This window comes from Eucalyptus grandis, chromosome 8 (assembly GCF_016545825.1).
Source record: "Eucalyptus grandis isolate ANBG69807.140 chromosome 8, ASM1654582v1, whole genome shotgun sequence".
Classification (NCBI taxonomy): domain Eukaryota; kingdom Viridiplantae; phylum Streptophyta; class Magnoliopsida; order Myrtales; family Myrtaceae; genus Eucalyptus; species Eucalyptus grandis.
Window position 1 is genome coordinate 70308271 of NC_052619.1, and position 25921 is coordinate 70334191.

General features: G+C 39.8%; 2 protein-coding genes and 1 pseudogene across 2 annotated transcripts; all 3 read right to left on the bottom strand.

Annotated features, from left to right (window-relative positions):
* Positions 1–1952: 1952 nt before the first annotated feature.
* LOC104417853 lies at positions 1953–5425 on the bottom strand (annotated as a pseudogene).
* Positions 5426–9259: 3834 nt separating this feature from the next.
* Positions 9260–11776, bottom strand: LOC104415865 (G-type lectin S-receptor-like serine/threonine-protein kinase LECRK3). The gene is given in 2 exon segments (XM_039299426.1): positions 9260–11532; positions 11535–11776. Coding segments are annotated over 2 exon segments (2313 nt in total). The 5' UTR covers positions 11659–11776; the 3' UTR covers positions 9260–9343.
* An 11270-nt stretch (positions 11777–23046) lies between these two features.
* On the bottom strand, positions 23047–25705 carry LOC104417854 (G-type lectin S-receptor-like serine/threonine-protein kinase LECRK3). The gene has a single exon (XM_010029059.3). The coding sequence runs from the start codon at positions 25703–25705 to the stop codon at positions 23357–23359; it is 2349 nt and encodes a 782-aa protein (XP_010027361.3). The 3' UTR covers positions 23047–23356.
* Between the last annotated feature and the right edge of the window lie 216 nt (positions 25706–25921).

Consider the following 25921-nt stretch of genomic DNA (forward strand, 5'->3'; position numbering starts at 1 on the left):
AGTAGAGAAACCAATCAAATCTCAAACAAATTCTCCCCCCCCAAAAAAAGTCCAGATAAGAAGATAAATATTCAAAAAAAGATTAGGATCACACACTCAAACAGCAGATTTGTCACTTCTTTAAATCAAAATTGGTGGCTAGTCAGTAAATCCATCTTCAATATTAAGCATACATCAAGATCTCTATTTGTTGCTACGGCTTTGCCTTTTAGCAATGTGCATCTAGGTTTGACAACCCTAATCAAATCACCATTTAGAGTAATAAGGTTGAACACACACAAATTTTACACTTGTGAGAGCAAAGCCTTCAAAAACTCCTCTGCTCATTTGAAACAAGACTGTGCACCAACGAAACCTAAGAGAAGCAAAACCCCAACATCGTACACACCAAAAACTCCAATTCTAGACTAGATTGGGATAGAAACGTCCCCTCACACGAAGCTCGAACGTTACTTGACGTGGGAGACGATCTGGGGTAGTGAGGAGCACCAAAAATTTCGAAAATCTTGATTATTGATCTGTAATTTTCCTACGCTAAATATCTTAGATTTGGCTTTTATGGACGGGATTGCAAACTGATATGAGATCGTTTTGGCAAGTTGGGATTTAGAAATAATGTAATTATGATATAGTAATATGTGGTGACTAATGGAAGTGAGATCCGATGTTTTAATATGTGGACCAATCTATTTTCATCGCTAGAGCTAGTAGAGATCATATTCATTTTGTCACGTTCTATGGGCGGACATGTTCGTGGATGGTAATCGGCGATTACTTCTCCTTTTCACCTTAATCGTCGGAACAAGATCAGCCGGCTGATAATGATGATCAGAGGCAATGATGATCGATTGCGTGGAGGTGGTCCTTGTGCGGTGGCCGGCCAAAAGGACTTACCAAATTTTATTTTAGCTTTGTCTTCTTGTTCGGTCTTATCCGGTCCGAGTCGACAGTCACAAGACATGGGAAATTTTGGATGTCAATATAGTCGATTTTTTTTCCCTAAAACTAGATATAATCGTTTGTTGAGTCTCTTTTATAATCCCAGTTTAGTCAGTGCTCATATCCATATATTCGCTTCTTCTCATCGTCAAACGAAATTACTCTTTTTACAATGCTTGCACGTGGTTACGCCGCATCATTGTCTTCTCCACGGGGTTAAGAAGATCAATCTGTAACCAAAATATAAAATAAAAATTAGAGCTCCATACACTGAAAGAACGTGATAAATCTTTGACAAGGAATGGTAAAGTTTTCAATGAGTATCTGAAGTGAAGAGAGATCTAGGAATGGTAGCGTTTCTGATGAGATATCTGAAGTGAAGAGAGATCTAATTTCTCTCTTGAGAGTGTATATGTGGATTATTTTTCCTCATCTGGTTTTCGGCGAGAGGAATTTTTTTAGCGGTTCCAATGTCCATCCTCCAAATATATAAAAGAAATTCTTGCAAAGAGCTCGATCAAGTATGCCCGCAAAATGATCGCCTAGTAATTTTCTAACTTAGTTGGTAATCTCCCAATTGTAGAGCGTAATTGGTAAAAGTCGTCTATTCATTAACGTTTCCAACTAATAAGCATTCCGCGCCCTTGATAACTTAGTTGATCATGTGTTTAAGCCCTAAAGAAGATTACCAATTTTGTCTACATTCCATGCAGAAGAGACTGACTTGTGAGAATCTGTTCATTCCAATGGTTCGGTGGTCCGCTCACAGTATGTATTGGAAAGGTGGATCCAACCTCTGCTGCGCGTAGCCAACATCAACCATCTTGCTAAAGTGAGCGCATTTGCTAATCCTTTATTATAAATACACTAAGCAACTGGAATTGGATCAAACAACAGTAATTAAAGCCAAGAAAACGAAAATAGACCAAGCATAGTCGCATGCTTGAGCTCAAGTCACTCACATTATTGACAAATTTCGGCGAGGAGGGAAGTGGAAGAGATGAAGAAGACAGTCACATGGAACTGAGGAAGGAAGTCGGAGAAGGCAGCATGGGGATATCCACGCTGCCTTCAAGCATCAGCAACACCACTTCCTCATGGAGGGACGAAGCGATGGCTCTTCCAGGACGCACCACAAGCCTACTTTAACCACCCTCTCCAGTTGCCTTATTTCGACCTCCTCGAAGTCCTCTAGCTTTGCCAGTTCACCTGCCTGAAAGCATCCGTAAACCCATTCTTCGAGAACCGCTTCCTCCTCAGAGCGGCACCAATCCAGGCTCCTCTGGTTGCAAATTATTTCCAGCAACACAATCCCGAAGCTGTAGATGTCGACTTTCATGTCACAGGTAATTTCTTGTGCCACTCAGGTGCTACGTACCCACTGGTTCCCCGGATTCTAGTCTTGGTCTTGGTCTGATCCGGGTTCAACATCTTCGATGGTCCAAAATCAGATATTTTCGCCCTCCTATTCTGGTCGATTAGTATGTTGTGAGGCTTCATATCACAGTGGATAATCTGCGTCTCACACTCCTCGTGGAGGTAAAGGAGGCCTCTGGCTATATTGCGAGCGATGCTCGTATTTTCAACCCAATGAGGCTATCTTTCTGGTGTAAAGAGTAGATCCACGAGTGAGCAATTGGTCATATATTCGCACACCAAAAGCCTGTTGTTCCCATCCTGACAATAACCGAGCAGGCAGACCAGGTTCCAGTGACGAGTCCTCCCAATGATTTTCACCTCAGCTCGGAATTCGACGTCCCCATCAGATGAGATGTTCTCGAGCCTCTTTATGGCTACCACTTTTCAAAGATTCAGCAGCATGCCTTTCTAAACTGCTCCGAAGGCCCCCTTACCATTCTCATCCTTAAAATCCTTGGTCACTTCCTTGAGCTCCTCATAAGTGAAGCATCTCAGCCCAACATTCTCTACCGATCCGATGCTTACTCCATGATCTATAAACATTTGATGTCCCAAGAGCCTGTTCTGGTAAACGCAGACCCCGAGATAGACTAGAATTATCAACGCCAAAGCAATCAATGAGATGCTCACGACCAAAATGTCAATCCTGATCTGCTTTTTGACGTGCTTCGGTGCATTTGCATCCAATGTAGCGGTACTCAGCTTGATGGAAACTATGTTCGAATTGCTGAGGTCTCTCCTGCCGAACCTCAAAGGGAGGCCTTGCTTTTTGCACTCCTTTGTTGTATATCACGGCACCGCAATTGTAGTCGGGCAAACATGTGGCTCTACATTCCTCAATGGATTGTAATTGCTGGACAGATTATGAATCGTCTTCCTGTTCAAACAAGTTATAGAGTCGGTGTGTGCTTGAAAGAGACATTGCCATACACCGAAGGTTATCCCGAGAACTCATTTCGGTCTTGAAGCCTTGATATTTTAATTGTGAGAGACTCTTTCATTGGTTATGTGTTGGTTTCATGCCAAGGCACTTTTCTGGAATGTGAAACAAAAACAGGGGCTACGACTAGGATTGTCATCGGTGGTCCTTTCACATTATTATTGCAATAGCATGAGTCGAAAGTGATTAGCACTTCTGAATCCATCTTTTGATAGATAGAATTCACATGATGACAATCAAAGATTAAGATTGTTAGAGATAATTAAGGACTTCTCTAGGAAAACTTCTTATATTAGAGATATTTGATAATTAAGTCGACTCTTTGTAACTCTCAAGATTGCGTGTATATCTTGATTGATATATTATCTTAGATAGTCATCTAATAAAGTTTATAAATAGGATTGTGTATTCTTTTTTTAATATATATTGAATTAAATTGAAAAAAAAAAATTCAAATTCCTCTCTTCTGCATCATTACTTTAACTAAGATATTGGCTGATGGTTTAGCTAAAGACTTAGAAATTAAGGCTTCGTTTATTTTACAAAAATTGAATGATTTAAAAATATTTCCTTAAAACAATCGTTTATATCACTTACAAAAATAAATGAATAAAAAATATTTTCATCGTCCACAAAAATACTTAAATCAATTGTTATCAATAATGAAAATATTTTCCATTGGTTAATTATTTTAAGTAACGCAAGTGATTTTTTTATGGAAAATATTTACTAAATCATTTATTTGCTGTGAAACAAATGGAGGTTAATAGAATTGGAATGATCTAGAGTGAGAGAATACGAGGATGGGAATCTAGAAGACCTTGCTGGATACGGGGAACCTATGGTGCCCGAAAGTCACGCGTATATTTTTTCTGTGGGAATCTTGACTGAAGATTTTTGTGGCTTATGTACACCTAAGTCCTGCTTTCTTCATGATTGACCACTCTCTTTGGGATGATCAAGTAATTTTAGAGTGATTTTCATCCGGGTACCTGATTTTTGAGTTTGGACTCCTTTGTATGGTATTGGCCAGGGATGGAAGTGAGAGACATGAATGATTCCTATGTCACATCTTCTCTCACTTGACTATATCGCATGCAAAGTTTGTTGGAGGATTTGCAATTGTAAACTCTCTTTTGGTATCTCATCTTCATAATCAAACGACAAATAATAAAGGTGTTAAACTATGACTAGAACTACTCGTAAGGTATGATCAGACCGCTTGGTATTTCTATTACCAGCATAGCAAGATAGGTAAATTGTTCAAAAAATTCTAAATCTATTGCACTTTTGTGAATTCAATCTTAAACATTTTAATATTATCAATTGAATCCCAAACATTTTTTAGTTTTGCTAATTGAATCCATTCGGCTAATTTTGGTTGGAAATCATTGATGTAGTAGTCTAGTCAATGTCAACCATCCTAAATAGCACGATCGACGATAACGTGGATAAATTTCAATACATTTTAAATATTTTTTCTATTTTTTATAATTTTATTGATTTTTTTTTTATTTTTCCTTTTCCTTTTCATTCTTTTTCTTTTTGGTTCAAAGGGTCTATGCGTAATAATTGTAAACAATGAATCCAGACACCGCTAGTGTGACTAATACAGAAGCAATTGACGATGTAATCACGACTAGAATCTCTCTCTCTGAAAAACCATTTCTTCCGGTCCGGTCTCACTTACCAATCATCGTATCTAAGAGGAGCCTCTGCTTCGTGCAATTTCTATCTTTGCATATCAACACTTCACAGTTGCGATCCCGCAGACATGCTTCTTGAGATTCCTCCTTGGTGACGTCCTCCCACAGAGTGAAAGTGACCAGTCAACTGTTGTATCCATTATCCAGGGTTCGTTCCCTCGCAGGTTTGGGCGGTGAGCTTCCTTTTGTACCCGGATGTCCAGTTGCACTGGTTCGCATGCGCAAATCCTGGGAGATATTTGCAGTCGGCTTTCTAATTGTACATCGTGCGGTACATTCTGAGTCCGCATGTGTCACCGGGGCTGCATTTGGCACCGGAAGACTCCCACTCCAATGGCAAGTCGTTGCATGGGTACAGCCTCAAAATCCCATCCACATCGAGTCTCATAAGATAGATGATTCCTCCTTTAGGAGGACCCATGCTAAGTAAATTATAAACTTATCATCGTTAAAATAAGATATCCGATTCTATTATGAAAATGACAAGTTTAAAGCATAGCTACTTGAAATTTTTTATAGAATTTTCAGATATTTACACGAAGTAAAGTTTAACTTGAAATAGGGCTTTATGTATTTTTATTAATCTTATAAAAAATTGGCTATATATTTTCTTAAAATTTTATTTTAGTTCAGAAATTTTGTTTTACAAACAAAGTAGGGAATTGTTAGTTGTTTGTTTGTAAAATAAATAAAAACTTTCCTTATCCCACATAGGAAAGTTAGAAGCATGTAGGCCATGTATAAATGTGAATGTCCTCTAACTTGTTTAAATAAAGACAATGGGCTATGGGCTAGACCCTACAATACTCACGTGTAGGCGCATGATTATTAAGTGCAAGATTGTGGATCATAGCTAGAATTAATCCTTGTTCATTATTTTTTTATTTTTTTGTGCAGTTATTTTGCTAATTTTTTTTCAATGTATCTTTTGAGAAAGAATCTGTTTACTTTGCAACATTTTTCAAATGGATTGCTTCCATTCAAAAGGACTAAGATAAGTATGTCAAATTTTTGGTATCAATAATTATCAAATATTGTAGAATTTTCATTCCAAAAATACAAGCTTCTTTACAATTGTTTTCCTTTGAGAGTTCTTGGAGATATATCAAAATTGATATATGGTATTGTTATTTGAGACTTTATTCTATAATGGAAGATTTTTTCCAGGTACCATTAACAATGTTGAGAGGCAAATAATTTCTTAAAGATAGTGTTATCACGCCTCAAAATCTTACTCCAATTCTTCTTGATCCAAAGCATTTCTCCCAACAAGTACTAGAGGTGATATTCTTTAAATATTTACCTCTTATGTTCAACCGGTAGAGAGACCCGACATTTTTTAGATATAACTGTCGCATTTTCACTAACTCCATAGGTTCCGCACGACCTGCAAAGTTCGTGCCTATGAAATATCTTCCAGATATTGCATGAGGTTTCCATAGGTTTGCATGTCAAGGCAAAAGATACCGATCATTGCTGTTTGAAGATTGGAAAAGAACTGTTGACCCAATGATAAATGTTGCCTTGCCAAGAGGGTATCGGTTGGCGAATCAATATTCTACCATAATTTGTCCCCCTTTTAGTTATGGGGAACAAAATTGCCGTATCAAGCATGGAAGCCGAGACCACCGTCTCACTAGCATTGGCAACGAGCATCTCTTGCGCTTCCGCAAACTGTAGGACAAGTCTCCCGTGGCCAGTGAAGAGCAGGGTGGAATAACTCACGATCGGAAATTCAGTTGGCCGTCCAGACCATGGCTCTTAATATAGCTCTCGCAAGGAAGACTCCCCCCTAGTACCGCTGTCTCTCTGGTAGAATCTGAATGCAACAAGGCTTATGTTCATCTGTCTTCGTGAAGTTGCCAGTGGGAAGATGAATGCAAATGAGGGAAGAAAGGGAAATGAGCTGTAATATATGGGCCATAAATCCAGCCCATTATTTTATTAGTTAAGTTTAAAGCCTGGCCCATTTTTTTCTTCTCCAGATAATTCACGTGAGAGCAAGCAGTGGACAGAACAAGGAATTGAAAATAGAAGAAGCACGTTCGTGAAGAGAGGAAAAGGTGGAGAGAAAGAGAGAGAGAGAGAATTTTCACTCATACGGACATCCCAACAAGCCAAATCAAATCCAAATTGTGACGCCTAGTATGTATTCAAGCCTATTATTCATTTAATTGAAGAAATTTTCAAAGTTAGGTTGTAAATTTGGAGTTATGAAAAGTTGAACGGCGAGATTCAACTGATGAGTTTTTTAGTTTTAGATTTATATGGAAATGATAGATAAGGGTATTATGGAATTATGGAGTTCGACGAAAATCGATTTGGAAGTACAATTTGATCAGGGTTCAATGAAAATCGATTCCGAAGTTTGGTTTGATTGTAACAAAATTCTGAAGTCCCGCATTCGAGTCACATTTGATTTACACAAACAGATGAAGATGAGTGTTTGCTATATACAAGTTTCTTTGTTAGCGCACATGTGTCATTTTATCAACGAATAGGCATAGTTTAGATGAGTCGTTCATTATAGTAGCGTATTACTCGGTTTTTTCATGTCATTTCCAATTAAGTAATTGGAATATGGGTGTGTTAGCTCAAGTAACCGTCATAAATTGGTTTTAAGCTTTTCTGAGTAACTGGTACCATCTCTTCTTTGAGTAAGCGATACGGATTAGATATACTATGAGTACTGAAATGACATGTTTATTGCACATAATATGGATCAAGATTTTACTACCATTTTGTTCATTTTAAATGGAAAAGTATTTGTTGATTATGGTTTGAGTTAGTTGGTTGTAAATTGTTTGTGAAACCTTTTACGGAAAGATCATGAAAAAGTTCATGATTTATGATTATGATTTATGAAAGGTATTTTGATTATTGAATTGTGAAAAATTATACGATTTAGTTTGTGAATCAAAGTATTAATATGCTTTCTGATTTTGGTTGTGGCTTATTGGAGATTGAGGTTGATAGATTATGCTAAGTGCCTCTATCAACCCATTAAGGGATTTGTGTGTATGTACACTAGTTTAAGGATATCTTTGTGGGCCAGTTATCAACAATATAGGTAGAGAACTACTCGATGGGGAATCTTGGTTGGTTTTGTCACGTGGTATTATGTGTGATCATGGTTATATTCTTGAACACAAGATTGGACAATAGAATTGACAATTGACATGTAATTGATGCGATTGATTGGTGGACTAGACCATTGATTATTTGTTTTGATTTTAGTGATGAAAATGGTATTTCTACTATGAGTATCATTATGTTCAAGTAATATATAGCTCATTTTGATCTTGAAGGTTTGTTACAATCTAGATTTAGTGTAAATCACTTATGTTTTTGTGTCTCAAATGTGTATAATGAATGCTCAATATGTTTCGGCTTTAATGCTTTTTAGGTTCCTTGGCTAGTGGCCTATTGTACGAGAGTGCTATCATGGAGACCTTTGGGGTTGAATTTTTGGGTACAAACTTAGTTAGCTTGTATGATTGAGTTGAGGTTGCTAGATTTAGTTGTTAGCTAGAGTTATATATATGTCTGACAATAGTTGTTGGGTTGGCTAACTTAAGCGGTAAATATTATTTTTCAGTCTATAGAAAACTCTGATATTATAACAATATGACTTTTTATTAAATATATATGAATGTACATATTTCGATATAGATTGAATTATGGTTATGTTTGAGACTACGTTCTTTGGATAAAAAGGACGATCACATCATTGTCTCTGTTCTTGTTGAGTAGGGGTTGTGACAGCAGCCATTATAGAAGTGAAGCGCCTGTAATGAAGGGTTGAATCAGCCATCAAAGCAAAGTAAGATTATGCAGCTCTTGAGCCTATCTTTATGTTTGAACTTGTTTTCTAATGCGAAGAATCAACTCTTTTTCTGTGCTTTATAGAGCTTTGGATTTATAGAAAGAATAGCATTAATGATAGCGAAGGTCATCTCATGACTTCTAGTGGGTCAAGCAAGGCAAAGCAAAAATTTAGTGCTTGAAGACTTGGACTTCACCAAGAATTTGCGGTGGAAAGGGAACCACATTTATTTATCAAGACAAAGCTTCAGTTGTGTCAAAATGATGTGGTTGGACTGGGCATCCAATAGTCAGTCGTGGATCAAGGATTCCAAATAAAGGCGAAGTTTTTTTTTTTTTTGGCTGTCGGAGACAAGAAAAGTTGGCAATTTAAAAAATCTAATAAATGCTGATAATTAACTCAAAAAAGAGTAAACAACGCAAAATTAATTAATAACTTTGTTATTAGCAATCTAATACATTATTTCTCATGTCAGAGCAGTCCCTGATGGCTAGGGGCGCAGCTGTGGAGAGTTTAGATGGCACTGATTATCGAAGAAGGATAAGGAGGTATTGGAATGTCCACTGTGCCCTCGAGCATCAGAAGCACCTTCTTCATTGAAGGACGAAGTGATGGCTCTTCCAGGATGCACCAGAGACCCACTTTAACCATTCTTCCCAACTGTCTTCTGTCCATTAATTCATCATCTACAAGCTTCTCTAGTTCCCCAGCTCGAAAACAGTTGTGGACCCATTCTTCGAGAACGGCTTCCTCATCGGGGAGCTTCCAATCCACACTCCTTCGGCAGCAGATGATCTCCAGCAACATGATTCCAAAGCTGTAAACATCCGCCTTCACTGTCACTGGCAGTTTCTTGTGCCACTCAGGCGCAACGTACCCGCGCGTTCCTCTGATCCTTGTCATGGTGTTGGTTTGATCTGGCTTGAGCAGCTTTGACAACCCAAAATCGGATATTTTTGCATGCTTATGCTCGTCGATTAGTATGTTCTGGGGCTTTATATCGCAGTGAATGATCTGGGTTTCGCACTCTTCATGTAGATAGAGGAGACCTCTAGCTATGTTCCGAGCGATTCCCATCTTCTCATCCCCACGAGGTCGTCTTTCTGGTGCAAAAAGCAAATCTGCGAGTGATCCATTGCTCATGTACTCGTACACCAAAAGCCTGTGGTGTCCATCAACACAATAGCCGAGCAGCTTGACGAGATTCCGATGATGCGTCCTCCCAATAATTTTCACCTCAGTTTGGAATTCACTATCCCCATCAGATGCGATCTTCTCTAGTTTCTTGACAGCCACAACCTCGCGGCCATTGGACAGCGTGCCTTTATAAACTGTGCCAAATGCTCCCTTGCCAATCTGTTCGGCAAAATCTTTGGTCACTTTCTTCAGCTCTTCATAAGTATATAATTTCGGTGAAACGTTCTCTACTATTCTAGTATTTCCCTCCTCGGAAAATGTTACGTGGACCCGAGCACGATACTTGGAAACAATGAATCCAGACACAGCTAGTGTGACTAATGCAAAAGCAACAGAAGATGCAATCGAGATTGGAATCTCTCTCCCAGAAGATCTTTTTAATCCAGTCTCACCAACCTTGATATAAAGAGTGCTCAACTCGTGGAGGTTTCTCCTGCCGTACTTAAGAGGGAGCCTCTGCTTTCCGCAGTTTCCGTCTTTGTATATCACAGCTTCGCAATTGCAATCCCGCAGACATGCTTCTTGACATTCTTTCTCGGTCAAGGACGTCAGTGAGTCATAGGTGGTGTTCTCCCACACGGTGTTATTGACCGATTCAATGTTGTATCCAGGGAGGGGTTTTGTTTCCTCGCAGGTTTGGGCGGTGAACTTCCTCTTGCAGCCAGATCTCCAGTCGCCCTTGTTCACAGGCACGAATCCTGGGAGACACTCGCACTCGGCGTTCTGATCGACCATCACGCAGAACATGTTGAAGCCGCATATGCCACCAGGGCTGCATTTGTCATTAGAAGAACTCCATTCCGCGGCCAAGTTCTTCCTGGTCCCGTTGTATGAGTACAGTCGCAAAATCCCATCTACATCGAGTCTCATAAGATAGAGGATTCCTTCCTTAGGAGGTCCCCTACTACGGGTGATATTCTTGAAAATTTCACCTGTTCTGTTTGACAAGTAGAGAGAGCCATCATTGTCGAGATTTAGTGTTGCACCGTCACTAAATCCAAAGGTGTCGGACGACCAGTAATAGTTCAGTGGACTATCTATCGGATATTGCACGAGGTTCCCAGTTGCTTGCATGTCAAGGCAAAAGATACCGATCGATGGGTCGCTATCTGAAACGCTCGAAAGCAACCGATGGTCCGGTAATAAATTTTGCCCTGCCAAGAGGGTATCAGTTGGCGAATGGAAACTCTGCCATATTTTGTCCCCCCTCGAGTTATACAAGACGAAATTGCCCGCATCGGAAAAGGAAGCCAAGACTGCCTTCTCGCTAGCATTGGCGACGAGCGTATCTTGCGCTCCTGTGGACTGCAGGACGAGTCTCCCGTCATTGGTGAAGAGCAGGGTGGAACTGCTCGGGACTGGAGGGTTGTTTCGGTTGGCCGTCCAAACCACGGTTCCGCCTAGAGTTACTCCAACCCAGTAACCACGGTCTGTCCGGTAGAATCCGAATTTGAAGAGGCCAGAAGGTGAGAGCCATGAGTTGTTGGAGGAAGGGGTGAGAGATCACCAAGGCTTATGTTTGTCTGTCTCTGTGAAGTAGCAGTTATGAAGATGAATGCAAATAAGAGAAGAATGGGAAGGGGAGCAACTATAGAAGTGAAGCGCATGCAATGGAGGGTTGAATCAGCCATCAAAGCAAAGCGAGATCATGTAGCTCTTGAGACTGTCTTGATGTTTGAACTTGTTTTGTGGTGTGAAGAATCAGTTCCTTGCTTGTACTTTATAGAGCTAAGCATCTAGATTGGAAGATAATGTGCCTAATGTTTTTTTTTTTTTTTTTTCCTTCTCTCTATTACAGAGACCTTGACTCTAGAAAAGTCTACATTTTAGAAAGAATTGGCCAAGGTCATCTCAAGACTTCCAGTGTGCTAAGCACGGCAACGCGCTTGAAGACTTGGATTTCATTATGACCTCCAGTGTGTTCAGCACGGCAATGCGCTTGAAGACTTGGACTTCATTATTAATCTGCGGTCGAAAAGGAACGACGTTTGTTTATCAAGGCAAAGCTTCAATTTTGTCAAAACGATGTGATTTGATTGAGCATCCACTTGTTGGATCCAGGATTTCAAGTTCAAAAAAAGTTTTTTGTATTTGTAGAGATGTAAAAAGTTGATAATTTGAAGAAAGAATTCTAATAAACATTCGTAATTAACTCAAATTAGAGTTGATAATACAAAATTAATTAACAACTTAAACATAAAATAGTTTATAATCACTTTAATTGTAGTTGGTAATTTCTAAAAAGAGTTGGTAAATTAAAAAAATGTTACTAGAAAAAGGTAGAAAAAGCTGGCAACTCAATAGGCAACTTGGGGGATAAGTATACTAATGATGCCATAAGTTATGTACGGCGCTCACTTTGGTGCCAAAAGTTTCCGTCGGATCATTTAAATGCCAAAAAATTTGAAAAACGCTCACTTTAGTGCTAACGTCGATCTAATCGGCCTCTGACGTGGCCTTTTTTTATTAATTTCTTATGCTGATGTGGCTCACCGGAGTTTCCATTAGATCACTTAGGCCTTCAACGACGTCGTTTTAGCATCCTAACACCAAAACGACGCCGTTTTGTGTCGTCTTCTTCCCTGAGAAGATTCGTCTTCTTCCCCGAACAGATCCAGCAACACCAACAGCACCAAACCAACAACACCAACAGCAGAGAACCAGTAATACCAATAATTTTCCAGAAAAGAAACCACGCATTCGCCTCCGCCCTCCCCCAGTAGTTTTCCCCCATTTTTAATCACCTTATCAACCTTTCAAATTCACGAATCTTAGCCTCACCATCGCCTTTTCCCAAGAAATATCGCTGGGTGTAGAGGAAACGCAAGCTCGCAGAATCCCCAGAAGCACGAGCGATCCGGCCAATAGTAGCCGCGAAGATCTGGAACGCCATGGAGGTTGTCGGCAAAGTCAGCTGCTACGAAGGCGGTGGCCGTGGCCCCGCCATTCCCTCCTCCGTCCTCATCGTCGACACCTCCCTCTTTCTCGGGATTTTTTGTTCGTTTTTTTTTTCTTTCTTACTTTTGTCTTGATGTGGCAAGCAACTACAATGGAGGTTGAGGGATAGCGGCCGAGCGACGATGGCCGAGGGACGGCGGCCAAGTGATGGTGGCTGAGGGACGGTGGCCGAGCGACGGTGGACAAGTAATGGCGGACAAAAAAAACCCTAATTTCAATCTCCAAATAAAATTAACAAATGACGTCGTTTTTGTGAGGCTATCCACATAGGACGGCAAAACGACGTCGTTTTCTTAAGGAAGACGGAAAACGACGTCGTTTAAAAGGCTTATCGATTTATTTATTTTTAAATATAAAAGCCATGTAATCATTTTGGCCGAAATCTGTCGTCGGTGGCACCAAAGTGATCGTTTTTCCTCCGATTTGGCACTTAAGTGATCTGGCGAAAACTTTTGACACCAAAGTGAGCGTCGTACACAACTTACGGCACTATTAGTATACTTATCCTAGCAACTTGGTAACCATTGGGATTCATCCCCAGTGGCCACCCTTCCAACATGAAAGGGGGAGGTGAAGGGTTCAAATCCCCACTTTCTCATGGAGGAATGGGGTGGGGACGCATAAGTTTGTGAGGATTTCGACTTCACGCCCGCAAGAGGCAGGGAAAAGTCCGAGAGTGAGTGTAGAGTAGAAATAGAAAGAGAACTCGACAAAAAAAAAAAAAATAGACAACTTGGTATATTAAAAAAGATAAAAATATATATTTTTGGAAGTAACACAAGTGATCATTTGTAACTAAAAATTTCGTCGGTAACTTCATCGGAAAAAAGCTTATAAGTCAATACAAATAAATGTTGACAATGTACTCTAAGTTAATCAGAAAAAAGTTAATAAGTCAGTGGTAAATAAAAATTCATAAAAAAAATAACATAACTCTTATTTTTATAAACTAGCCTATGGGTGTTGCAATGGACAAAACCGATCATATTAGATCTCAACGCGAGTCTTACATCTTAATAAGCAAACAGCTTGACCTAGTAGTTTAAAAATCAAGTCCATTATACGTGGGTCCAATCCCCAAAAGAATATTGCCTTTTCGTCCTCGTAATCACTGCCTAACCCTCTTCGAATCAATTAAGCCTAATCCATCCTCGAACCATACAATCTAATAAAAGGGTCCCCACTTTGATGTTGTTTATGACGACTCGACTCATCCGTGTGGACCATGCCTCAAAGAGAAAATTTAAGTGTAATCACACAAGAGGTGAAGGAGTACCCAAAGTGTAATTACACTGGCTGGGATCATTTACTTATGATAACTCAATAAAGTCTCTCATACAATGTCGAACTTGAAGCGTTACAAGTAGACTTAATTTATGCAATAATTGCTTCCAATGTCTCAACATTAATTCAGTGCTCAAGGTAAAATTTTCAATGAATTTTTCACCGCCAACGAATGATGTATGTAGTATAACATTTAACATCATTACCCGATTTTTCATCGGAAAAAGAGAAATAAAATAAACATATGTAATAATACACAATACTCCTTACCCACGATTTATTTTAGAGCATATATCACCGGAGAAAAGAAGATTTTCTACAAGCTACCCAATTTACAATTAATTTGGGGGTTTTAACCACCCACTTCTTCAGTAATCATCAAATTAAGGATGAATAAGATTGCTTATGGATAAGGACTTGATAATTTTTATCCGATTGGTTTATATGTCTTTCATTCCATTCATCAATCGGTGTTCAATTTTCGTACCAAGTTGTCGTTTTCTTCGCTTCTTTTCCACAGGCCTCCCCAATGTTTTATCAATAACAAGAGAGAGCTTTTTCTACCATTGATCCGTTCAACGCATGTGGGGAAGCGCTGGAAGTTTTTAGTCTTTTTTCTGTTTTCTTCTGCATGAGAAAGTCATTGTTTTCTCGCGTGAACTCCTTGCGGAAATTGCACGCTCCAACGCCTTCTATTTCTCCAATTTTCCGTAAGTTGCACTATTCTACAGTTTTATTTAAGAATAAGCAAACTAGAAATCCTAAAATTTGTCAGAAAATTACAATTGAGTACTAAAGTTTTCAAAATGTATAATTAAGTTTTAAAACTTGTTACGAAAATACAATTGAATCATAACCTTTTAAAAGTGTAATCAAATTCTAATACTTGTCATATTGATGTATTCGAGTTCTTTTACTAACTTTGTATAATTTTGACGAATGGAAAATGATGATAAGTTTTTGGGACTCGATTATACAAATTTGATAAATTTTATGATTTGATTATACTTTTTGAAAATTTTAAAATTTAATTGCACTCTTATAATAACTTTTAGGACTTTCAATATACTTATTTCTTATGGATAAGGACATAATACATTTTTATCCTATTGGTTTATGTCTTTCATTAGCATACATTAATGGTGTTTCATTTTCGTACCAAACTGTCGTTTTCTTCTATTCTTTTCCACATGCCTCTCCAATGCTTTTGTCCAAAACGTGAGAGAGTTTCTTCCACGGTTGATCCGTTCAACGCGTATGGGGAAGCACTAGAAGGCTTTAAGCCTTTTCTCTGTTTTCTTCTGCATGAGTGCATGGGAAAGTCATATATCAAAGTAGTGGGGATAAGGACTGCATGTCACAAGTGCCATAATTTTTTAACTACAATAATATTATTTTTCGACTACTTGAGTACCATAATTTCTAAAAGTATTATAACTTTCAACTAATCACTTTGTGTCATAATTTTTTTTTAAACATTCACCCAAGTGCCGAAAATTTGACGTGATATAAGACTCGTGGTGAACGTTTTAAAAAGTCATGGCACTCAAAAGAATGCATGAAAAGTTATATATGACTCAAGTGATAAAAAAAAAAAAACAGTTATAACATTCAAGTGAGTGATGTACTAAGCTATGACAGTCAAGAAAATGAGAAAGAAAAATATAGCAGTTGAATAAGTACCACACAAAAGTTATAATAATTGTCATGTCCTTTTTCCCCAAAAAGTATTGTAAGCGGCCTTTATAGGGCGACACATCCATGCAAAGCTCCCATGTAGGGCCTTTACTAATTGCCATTTTTTAATCTTTTACCACCTATCTAATTTCTTTTTTATTCTAATTTTATACTTTCCTATAATATGGTTGTCCTGTTACCTTACCTAAATTTCTTCTTTTACATAGTTAAAGCTGTGTTTATGGATATCTGTGGGGCGACAAATCTAGCACTCCGCTTATTGGTGTTTGTGACTTACCTTTAACTTGTTAGAGCAATGTGATGATGGCTCATGAAAAGGTCGCAAAGCATACTGATCATGTTAATAGTACATGAAGTGTTCACTTTGTGCGTTTTGATTTGTACCTGGGTTTAAATTAATCAGGTTTTGCTAAAATCTGGTCATATGACATAGATATGTATACCCAACTTGCATCAAGCTCTGTAATTTGATTTAATCTTTAGTTTCTATGGCTTTTTTTTTGTAATCAATTACTATTATAACAATTGACGTGCTTGGTAATTAATCGTGTTTGTGTCCAGATGGATGAACTCACTTGATGCGAAAGCAAGAAGTCCTATTTAACTTGCATTTCCTCAAATTGACTTGAATTATCTCTTTAACTGAAGTTTTATTGTTCGATTGCTTGTTTTGTCCAACATTGTCAATTATTTAGGATTGTAAAACAATGAGAAAATTGTACAAAAATTCTTAAATCTATTCGGTCTTAAACATTTTGACAACTTGCCAATTTAGTCCTAAATATTTCAACTGTAACAAATTAATCCTAAACATTTTGATAATCTATTAATTTAGTCTTAAATATTTTAAAGATTTTTCAATTTAGTCATTCGAACCAATTTTAACAAGAAATCGCTGATGTGACACCGTCCTACATGGCACAGATGATGCTGATATAAACAATCTCTGCAATTCTATTTAGATGATTGAACCAAAATTTACTTACTGACATTTCGTGGCTCAATACTTAGTAATTTCCTCTTATATCGCTTGTCAGCAACTCCTCATCGCCTTATCTATAGTTGTTGACCAAAATTATGTTAGCTTTGTCTTTTTGCTTGGTCTTATCAAGTCCAAGTTGATAGTCAATTGGGCAATTTTAGGTGTCAACATATATATTACTAAGACTAGATATAGTCATTTGTTGAGTCTGAATGATCCCAGTTTATTTAGTGACTCATGTCTGTATATTCGCATCTTCAAATCGTCAAACAAAATTACTCTTTTTACAATGCATTTGCGCGTGGTTACGTCGTACCATAGCCTTGGTCTCGGGGTTGCAGCAATTAAGAAGATCAATCTGTCATCCAAAAATTAGAGCCCCACCCACTGCAAGAACGTGAAAATCTTAGGCAAGGAATGACAGAGTCTCTAATGAGAATTTTGAATTGAAGAGAGATCTAATTTCTCTATAGCGAGTATATATGTGGATTATTTTTCTTCGTCGGGTTTTCATGCAAGAGGAAATTTATTTCATCCTTCCTTCACCGGCCCAGTCTACTTTTCCTCTTCCTCTTCCCCTCCTCTCTCACGCTCTCTGGAGAAAAATGGGAAAGCAAGGTGCAAGCCAGAGGAGCAAGCGAGGCAGAGGATCGCGCAGCATCATCCCAGGATCGGGGCTAGGCCGGCAAGGCAGCTGGTAGTGGCAGGAGCCATGCGCGATTGCTGGTCGAGCTTAAAAGCGAGAGAGGGAGAGTCGGCCAGAAGGGGGGATTCGTTTGGGGAAAGAGAGTGAGGTCCGAGAGAAAGGTTGAGAGAACGACTGAGAGTGAGAGCGGAGAGAGAAGTCGAGAGTTGAGAGAGGGCAGAGAGCAAGAGAGAAGCTCGGCCGCGCTCGAGACCCCACTTCCCGCGTCTGTCGTTCTTCTGGTAAGTCTATTTTTTTTTTTTTTTAGTTCAGACACTTCGGCCCGAGGATCCCGTCTCGACGACACCAAGGCGGCCGGTCATGGCTTGATCCATCCCGAGCCCGCCCACTGTCCGCCGCTGCCGAGCCGGGCAGGGCCCCATCGCCCGAGCGCATAGGTGCGCTCCGCGTCGCTCTGTTTTCGGGCCGCCGGACCGGGGCTCGCGGTTCTTCGGTTCGCTCGAGTTCCGAACCCGGAGGTGCTGCGTTTTATTGCCTCTGGACTCTGCGTGATTGTCTGTTTCTATCTCGATCGCCGTTTGATGTCCCGGTTGACGGGTTGAGTGATCATTGGCCCTCCAGTTGATGCCCACCAAGTGCTCGATGAAATGCCTCTGTGGTACTCGTGAAAGTTATGTCCGTCTTACCGAAACCGTAGATCCCTTTGTTCACATTTCGTTGGTCACGGTCGCGATTCCTCGCTTCTGTTCTTCATTACTGTTGCTTTCGTGTGCGTGGTGTGTTTTGCGTTCATTGTTCCGGTGATGGATGGTGGCCAACTGTGACTTTCGTAAAGGGTGAGGATGGATGGTGGACAAATGAGAAGCTTTCAGTTCTGCATCTTCAGGCCCGACCCAACCTGGACCTCTATGGTCCAGGTTAAACCCATATTCAGGCTAGATCCTTTGACGCGACCCGAGGCATTTTTTAAGAATTAAAAAAAATTCCAAAAACTCAGAATTCTTTGGAAAAAGCTATAAAAAAAAATAGAAAAACTTTAATTAGATTTTGACTAGTTTCATTAGATTTTTCATGTTAATCTTGGTTTAAAAAGGTTTAGCATAAAAAAATGTGTGAAATCACTTGATAAAATATCGTGCTCAAAGTTAAACAAACTCTTAGGGCTTTGTGATGGGGTTTCCTCGTTTCCTTTTTTGAGATGAATTATCAATTGTTTGTGTGCTTTCAGTATATTATTTTCATTTACCTTTGGCTTAGTTAGGAATTGTATCTTTCTTATTAACTAGCGTTAAATGCTTGTTTTTCCTTTCAATTAATTTAATGCTTCCTTGGTTGTTGATTTTTACTTTAATGATTTTGCACCCGCATGATTACCTTCCATATTAATGGATGAGTTTAAAATCAATCCAAACTGCTTGATAAATATCTTTTGAAATGAACAAGATTAGGTACTGAAAATGCATTAGTTAATCCATCAATATAACCAACTCTCTACCTAAATCTCTAATTGCGTAGGAAGTGAGATTCGCTCTCATGGCTCACTTGATTTCTAGTCGATCTCAATAGATTGTGGCAACTCCTCATTAAAAAATGCTCATAGCGTCAACTTAAATACCTAACATCGCACGAGGTGCGAGCATAAAAAAGCTTGTATCTTAAATGAGAGCTATAGGCACATTTTAGGCAAACCCTAAACCTATGTCTTCCCCCCTCCCTCTCTTGGAAGAAGAGAAAAGGTAAGTTGCGACACATATACGTAATTTCCATCATAAATTATATCCTCTAGAATTCTACGGGAAAAAGAGAAATAATATAAGTACGTGCCATGATAGAAAGGGTTTCCTATCCACAATTTATTTTAGATAATTTGAGCATTTATCCCTAATGTAAAGAAAATTTTCTACAAGCCACCTTATTCATTATTGATTCGAGGAGGGTCACAAGTCTTAACCAATCACTCTGTCATTAATCATCGAATTAAGATTGAATAAGATCGTCATAATTACTGCTCGCTATTTTATACCCAAGTTGGTAAATTAAGATCATTGCAAGAAAACGAACATTTGCCCAATCTCTTACTTTTTTCTTATGTGTTCCTGGTTCGGACATGTATTAGGATTCGATAGGTCTATATGTCTCCCATTCTTCTATGTGAATAACACTATGTTTATGTACCAAAGTTGGTCCCTTTTCTTGTCTCCTTTGCCGTCGGTAACAAGAGAGGGCTTCTTATACTGTCCCCGTTGAAGTCTTGTTTTGTTTTCTAGGGGTGTGCAACGGAAACCGCCTGAACCGGGACCGGACCGGACCGGATTGGACCGGCCGGTTTTGGGCGGTTCCCACGGTCGGCGGTCCGGTTCCCGGTTCCTAATCTTGGAACCAGCAGCCGGTTGGTCCGGTTCCCGGTTCCAAGGTGGGAACCAGACCAACCGGACCGGACCGGACCAATTTTTTTTATATATAATTTATATACATATAATATATAAACATATATAATATATGAATATTATATATGAAACTTATTGCAATTACAATTGCAATTGAGGTAACAATCTTCTATGTGGCCAAGAGACCACCAAAGCTTTGTTGTTACTCTTTATTTATAGAGAAAACTTACTTGTTAGTTTCATTTTCTACTTGATGTGAGACAAGGCTCTAGGAGTTCCTCGTGCTCACACTCTCTCTCTTGCTCCCCTCACTTGCAAACAACAAGGCACTTCAAGCTTCAAAGAGTCTGATATCGACTAAACATTCAAAGCATAGAAGAGAGATTGTCTATAAAACCTAAACTAAGCACAACTTTTAATCAAATTATTCATGGCTTTTATGCTTAAAATTAAGCGTGAAACACATAAATTGTGATTGATATTCACGCAAGTGAAGCGTGAATATTTTGCACGTAGCGCATGGAAACATGTGTGAGTAGTTTTATTAGAATGCCCGGGAACCGAATTGGATTGATCGGTCCGGAGCATGGTTTTTCTTTAATGAAAAAGGAAAATGCCGATTTTGTTGGACCGGACCCGACTCGACCGGAACCGATGGTCCGGTCCGGTTCCCGGTCCTAGGACCAAACGGTCCGGTCCACAGTTCCCAAAATTGGGAACCGGTTCTCCCGGTCCGGTTCCCGGTTCCACCTTGGAACCGGACCAAACCGGGAACCGATCGCCCCTATTGTTTTCTTCTGTATGAGAAAGAAATCATCTTCTTGCGAGAACTTTTCTTGCGGAAATTCCAACGCCTTTCTCCAACGCCTTTCATTTTCCTCTCTCTCTCTCTCTCTCTCTCTCTCTCTCTCTCTCTCTCTCTCTTACTAACCGGGGCAATGAGTTTTTCCTTATGACAATGTGCTCTTTGATTGATGGTCCTTGGATGTAGCTCACCAGTATATTGCGGTGAGGCAATGAATTGGCAACCAATTTCGACCAAACGAAGCTTCTATGGAGACAGCGGTGCTTTTACTGTAGTTGAAGTCGAAACATGTCTTCATATTTATTCCATTGTATCTTGGAAAAAATTTGGATATTAGGACTAGACTTTTATGGAACCAGTACATTTTGAGGAAATGGCGGTCTCTCTTTAGCTGAAGAAAAGAATCTCATATGGTTTCACATGAGATCCTACGTTTAATTGAAGGAATGCTCTGCTTGTTCTTGCTTGTAGAGAACTCATGACAAGCTCTCTACTTATACACAATGAAGAACCCAATATCATTTATTGCACATGAAAGAGACCATGTTTGTTTCATGAAAAATGACTAATTTAAAAATATTTTCTTAAAATGATCATTTGTATAGCTTACAAAAGTCAATAAACAAAACATATTTTCAACATCCACGAAAATATATGAATATAAATTGTTATCAATATTGAAAATATTTTTCATTGACTAATTATTTTAATCAATATAAACGATCGTTTTCAGACATTTCGGCTGCCGTGCAGGGAATCGATGAAAGAAACAAAACAAATCCACACGTTAGATAATATTGTGTGCATGGAAGAATTCGTCTTCTCCGTTGTCTTCATGCTACTCCCTTTTAATGCCAAAGGATGGATGGAATCTTCTCCAGGAATAGGTGTAGCCTGTGGAAGTCTTTCTCTTGCGGACACACAGAAAACAAAAGTAACTCCAGGAAAAGAAAAAAAGAAAAAAACATGTGCAGCCGAGACCACATGATCCCAACAAATCAGGAGATGACCAACCTATTTATCCAGCCGGCACGCAAGAAGTGAAGATAATGTCAAAGTACATGCCGGAAATTATGGACGTGAGGAGCTAAGTAATTTAAAATTTTACTAAGTCTTAGGCGGTTGCCTATTCTAGGTCGTGAGATGACTTTCCCTTTGTCAAGGTCTAGTAAACAAGCCTACTTATATTAGGGGTCAGCAATTTAAGGTTACGGCCCATCAACCAAAACAGATTTCCTAATTTTTAGAATCTGGAGATTGTCCTATGAAAGGTTCCAAGGTCTATGCAAGTTTCATTTGTAATTATATACAATTATAGTGAATCTTGACTTTTAATGAATACCATTTGTTATAATGAACCATTTACAAATCATATTTCGACACACAAAGAATATGAAATAGAAGTCCTAATCATGGATATCGCTGAAAATGATAAACTTTATTGGACACCATAAAATGCCGCAAAATTATGTGAAAACATAGAACAAGAAAAGTATAAAGACTTGTTCCAAATTTTAGGCTCTAGGTATGTGGAAACCTGGAACCTACCCTACATACCCTAAAACCTAAAACCATACTGATTCCCACATATCCGAATCTCAGGTTCTCGGTTTTATCCTGAATTCATGCTTACCCCTAATGTATATGACTTTGATGCACAACCAGCAAAAGGAGAGAACCAGAACTAAAAATTAGATCAACTAGAGAAGAAAATAGAGAAACTGAGAGAGAGAGAGAGAGAGAGAGAGAGAGAGAGAGAGAGGTAGCTCGGGGGAGTGAGAAGAGAGTGGTGCTGTATACCATATAAACTTCAATTATACTATAAGTTTTTTCATGTTGGGATAGTATAGTTTTATGTGTAAATCTGACCATACTTAAAAGAAAGCTCGCCCCCATTAACAATAACAACTTGAAGGAATGAGAAGTTCACTTTCTTGTGTCAATGTTGGGTTTGCTTCTCAGCGCACTTATCATGCTATAGACGTCTGATATCCTCCTTAAGTATGCAAAAAGATTACTGATTTAAATCTCAGATTCTTGACACATAAAATAGGTGTGAATCCTGTTAAAGAGGGCAAAAAAAGAGATTATGGCAAAAATTTTGGCGTCTCTGAATAATTCTGAATCTGCATAAGCCGGTTTTAGGCTGAAAGATCGGGAAGTTCCGTCGACCTTTCGCATGAGGTCAGCCGATTAGTCAGAACAGCATCCAATATTTACATGGGCAATGGTCCATAGGCAAAATAGTGCTGTTTCCTCTCCCTCAAAACGCATCCTTAAATTCATGGTTAGCTAACAGGAATCATACTGATAAACTATATCCGCAACCTCGGGAAGTTAAGAATTGTTGAAATAAACTCAAAAGTTGTTTTATTTCCTATAAGATCGAAGAATTGCATAGGACAGAACAGGGAACTTATTTCTGTTGAAATGACAGACAGACAAAGCACTTTGCACGGATAAACCTAAAAACATGTTCTCTGCTCTGGAAATACCTATAGTAGAACAGCTCAATTTTACTCTAAATCGAGCAGGTTTTGGTGGCGATAATTGCAATTGTGAAGATGATTCAGATAACACTGGAGAAGGAAGTAAGACAAGGAGGGATTGGAACGTCGACCGTGCCTTCAAGCATCAGCAGCACCTTTCTCATCGAAGGACGAAGAGCTGGCTCTTCTTGGATACACAAAAGTGCAACTTTAACCATCCTCTCCAATTGTTTTTGGTCAATAGTTTGATAATGCACCAGTTTATCCAGCTCGCCGACCTGGAAGCAGTGGTAAACCCAATCTTCGAGAACAGCTTCCTCCTCAGGAAGGTTCGAATCCACATACCTTCGGCCACAGATGATCTCCAACAGCACAACGCCGAAGCTGTAAGTGTCCGCTTTCACCGTCACCGGCAGTTGCTTGTGCCACTCCGGCGCAACATACCCTCTTGTACCCCTTATCATTGTTGTGGTATTGGTCTGATCTGGCTTCAGCAGTTTCGACAGCCCAAAATCAGCGATCTTTGCTTGCATGTTGTCATCTATCAATATGTTCTGAGGCTTTATGTCACAATGAATGATCTGCGTCTCGCATTCTTCATGTAGATAAAGAAGCCCTCTGGCAACATTCTGAGCTATTCCCATTTTCACATCCCAACTGGCTTGGTGTTCAGCTTTAAAGAGTACATCGGCAAGTGACCCATTGCTCATGTACTCATACACCAAGAGCCTATTCTCTCCATCGTGACAATAACCTAGCAGTCGGACCAAATTCCGGTGATGAGTCTTTCCAATAGTTTTCACCTCAGCTAGGAACTCCCTTTCCCCATCGGATGAGATATCTTTTAGCTTCTTAACAGCTACGGCTTTGCTGCTGTGCTCATTCTTCATCAGCGTTCCTTTGTAGACTGTTCCGAATGCTCCCCCGCCAATCTCTTCCGAAAAATTTCCGGTCACTTTCTTCAGGTCTTCAAAAGTATACGATGTAGGAGCAACATCTTCAATTGTTGTGAGAAATCCCTCCTTTGGAGACCTTTTGTAAACCCAGAAACGATTCCTGTGAACAATAATTACAGACATCGCCAACATCACTATTGCAAAAGCAATCGATGATGCAACTGCAATCAGAATAACTCTCCGAGTATGCTTTTGCTCAGAGCCTTTTGTTCCATTGCCTCCACCTCCATCATCACCTTTTGTTCCATTGCCTCCACCTACCTTGACGTAAAGTTGTGGGTTTGAGATCCCTTCAGTGACTCTACCGAATTTTAGAGGATGGTTCTGCTTGTAGCAGTATTGACTGGCGTTGTATGTAACAGCTTCGCATTTGCAATCCTGCCGACACGCTTCTAGACATTCATCCTTGGTCAACGATGTAAGAGCGGAATCCGTGGTGTACTCCCACGTGGTGTCAAGAACAGGTTGCATGTCGTAGCTGACCGTGAGGTTATTGCAGCTTTCTGCAGTGATGTTCCTCTCACAGCCTGCAGTCCCGTTGCCGTACTTCACAGATCCTGGAAGACACTGGCACGTATAATTCTGATCAACATTCGTACAAAACCCGTTAAGCCCGCATAGGCCCTTGGGGAGGCATCTGTCTTTTGGTTCAGACCATTTGACGGGCCAATCGTCATTCCTGGTTATGTTGTATGAGTATAGCCGGAAAATCCCATCTGGGTCAATCCTGGCAAGATAGATCGTATCTTTTTTAGGAATTCCTTGGCTCGTGAAATTGAGTAGGTATGTGCCTGGGGGTTTCAACAGGTAGAGAAACCCATCATTCTCAAGATGTAGCGTCACATCCTGACCATTATTAGGCGTCTTGGAATCCCAGTAACCGTATTCGGCAGTAAATGGAGTGTCCTCGGGATATAACGCAAGCACTCCATCTAACTGCATGATGGCAAGAAAGAGACCTGTAGATGGATCAGTGACCGAAGCACTTGAATGCAACTCATCTTGTGCCGATAGACGTTGACCGCCTAAGATGGTATCTGTTGGTGTGTCGAAGCTCTGCCATATTACTTCCTGGTTAGAGTTGTATAGAACGAAGTTCCCCGAATCAAGCATTGAAGCCGAAGCGATCGTATCAGTAGGAGAGGCGACATATTTATCCTGTTCTTGTGCTGACTGAAGAACGAGTCCGCCATTGACGTCGAAACGTAGAGTGGAATTGCTCGGAAGCGGAGGGTTATCTCGGTCATAAGTCCAGACTACGGTTTTAGTTGGAGTCCCTGGTAGGAAGATTCCCACGTAATAACCGTTGCCTCTCTGGTAGAATCCAAACGCAAAGACACCGGAAGGCGAGAGCCATGAGGATTTGGAGGTGGGAGTGAGAGTATCGGTGAGGCTGATGTTTTTCTGTCCTTGGGAATTTGCTATTATGAACAGGAATACCAATGGGAGGAGACAGAAAATTCGAGCAGCCATAACAGGAGGGAGGGAGGGAGGGAGGGAGAGAGAGAGTGGCTGTGCTGTGAAATGGAGGTTCTGTCTACACGGGCTTGTGGTGTGAAGGCTCATATCGTGGGTGTGCTTTATGCTTGTCCATGCTTCCGTGTCGTGTCCGACACATGTCGGAGCGTGTCAGACACGTCAACACGGTCGGACAAGCGGTCAATGCATATCAAATTTTCCAACACGCGG

Bases quoted from the DNA above. Each gene is read 5' to 3' on its own strand.
- LOC104417854 (XM_010029059.3), bottom strand. From the start codon at position 25,705: ATGGCTGCTCGAATTTTCTGTCTCCTCCCATTGGTATTCCTGTTCATA.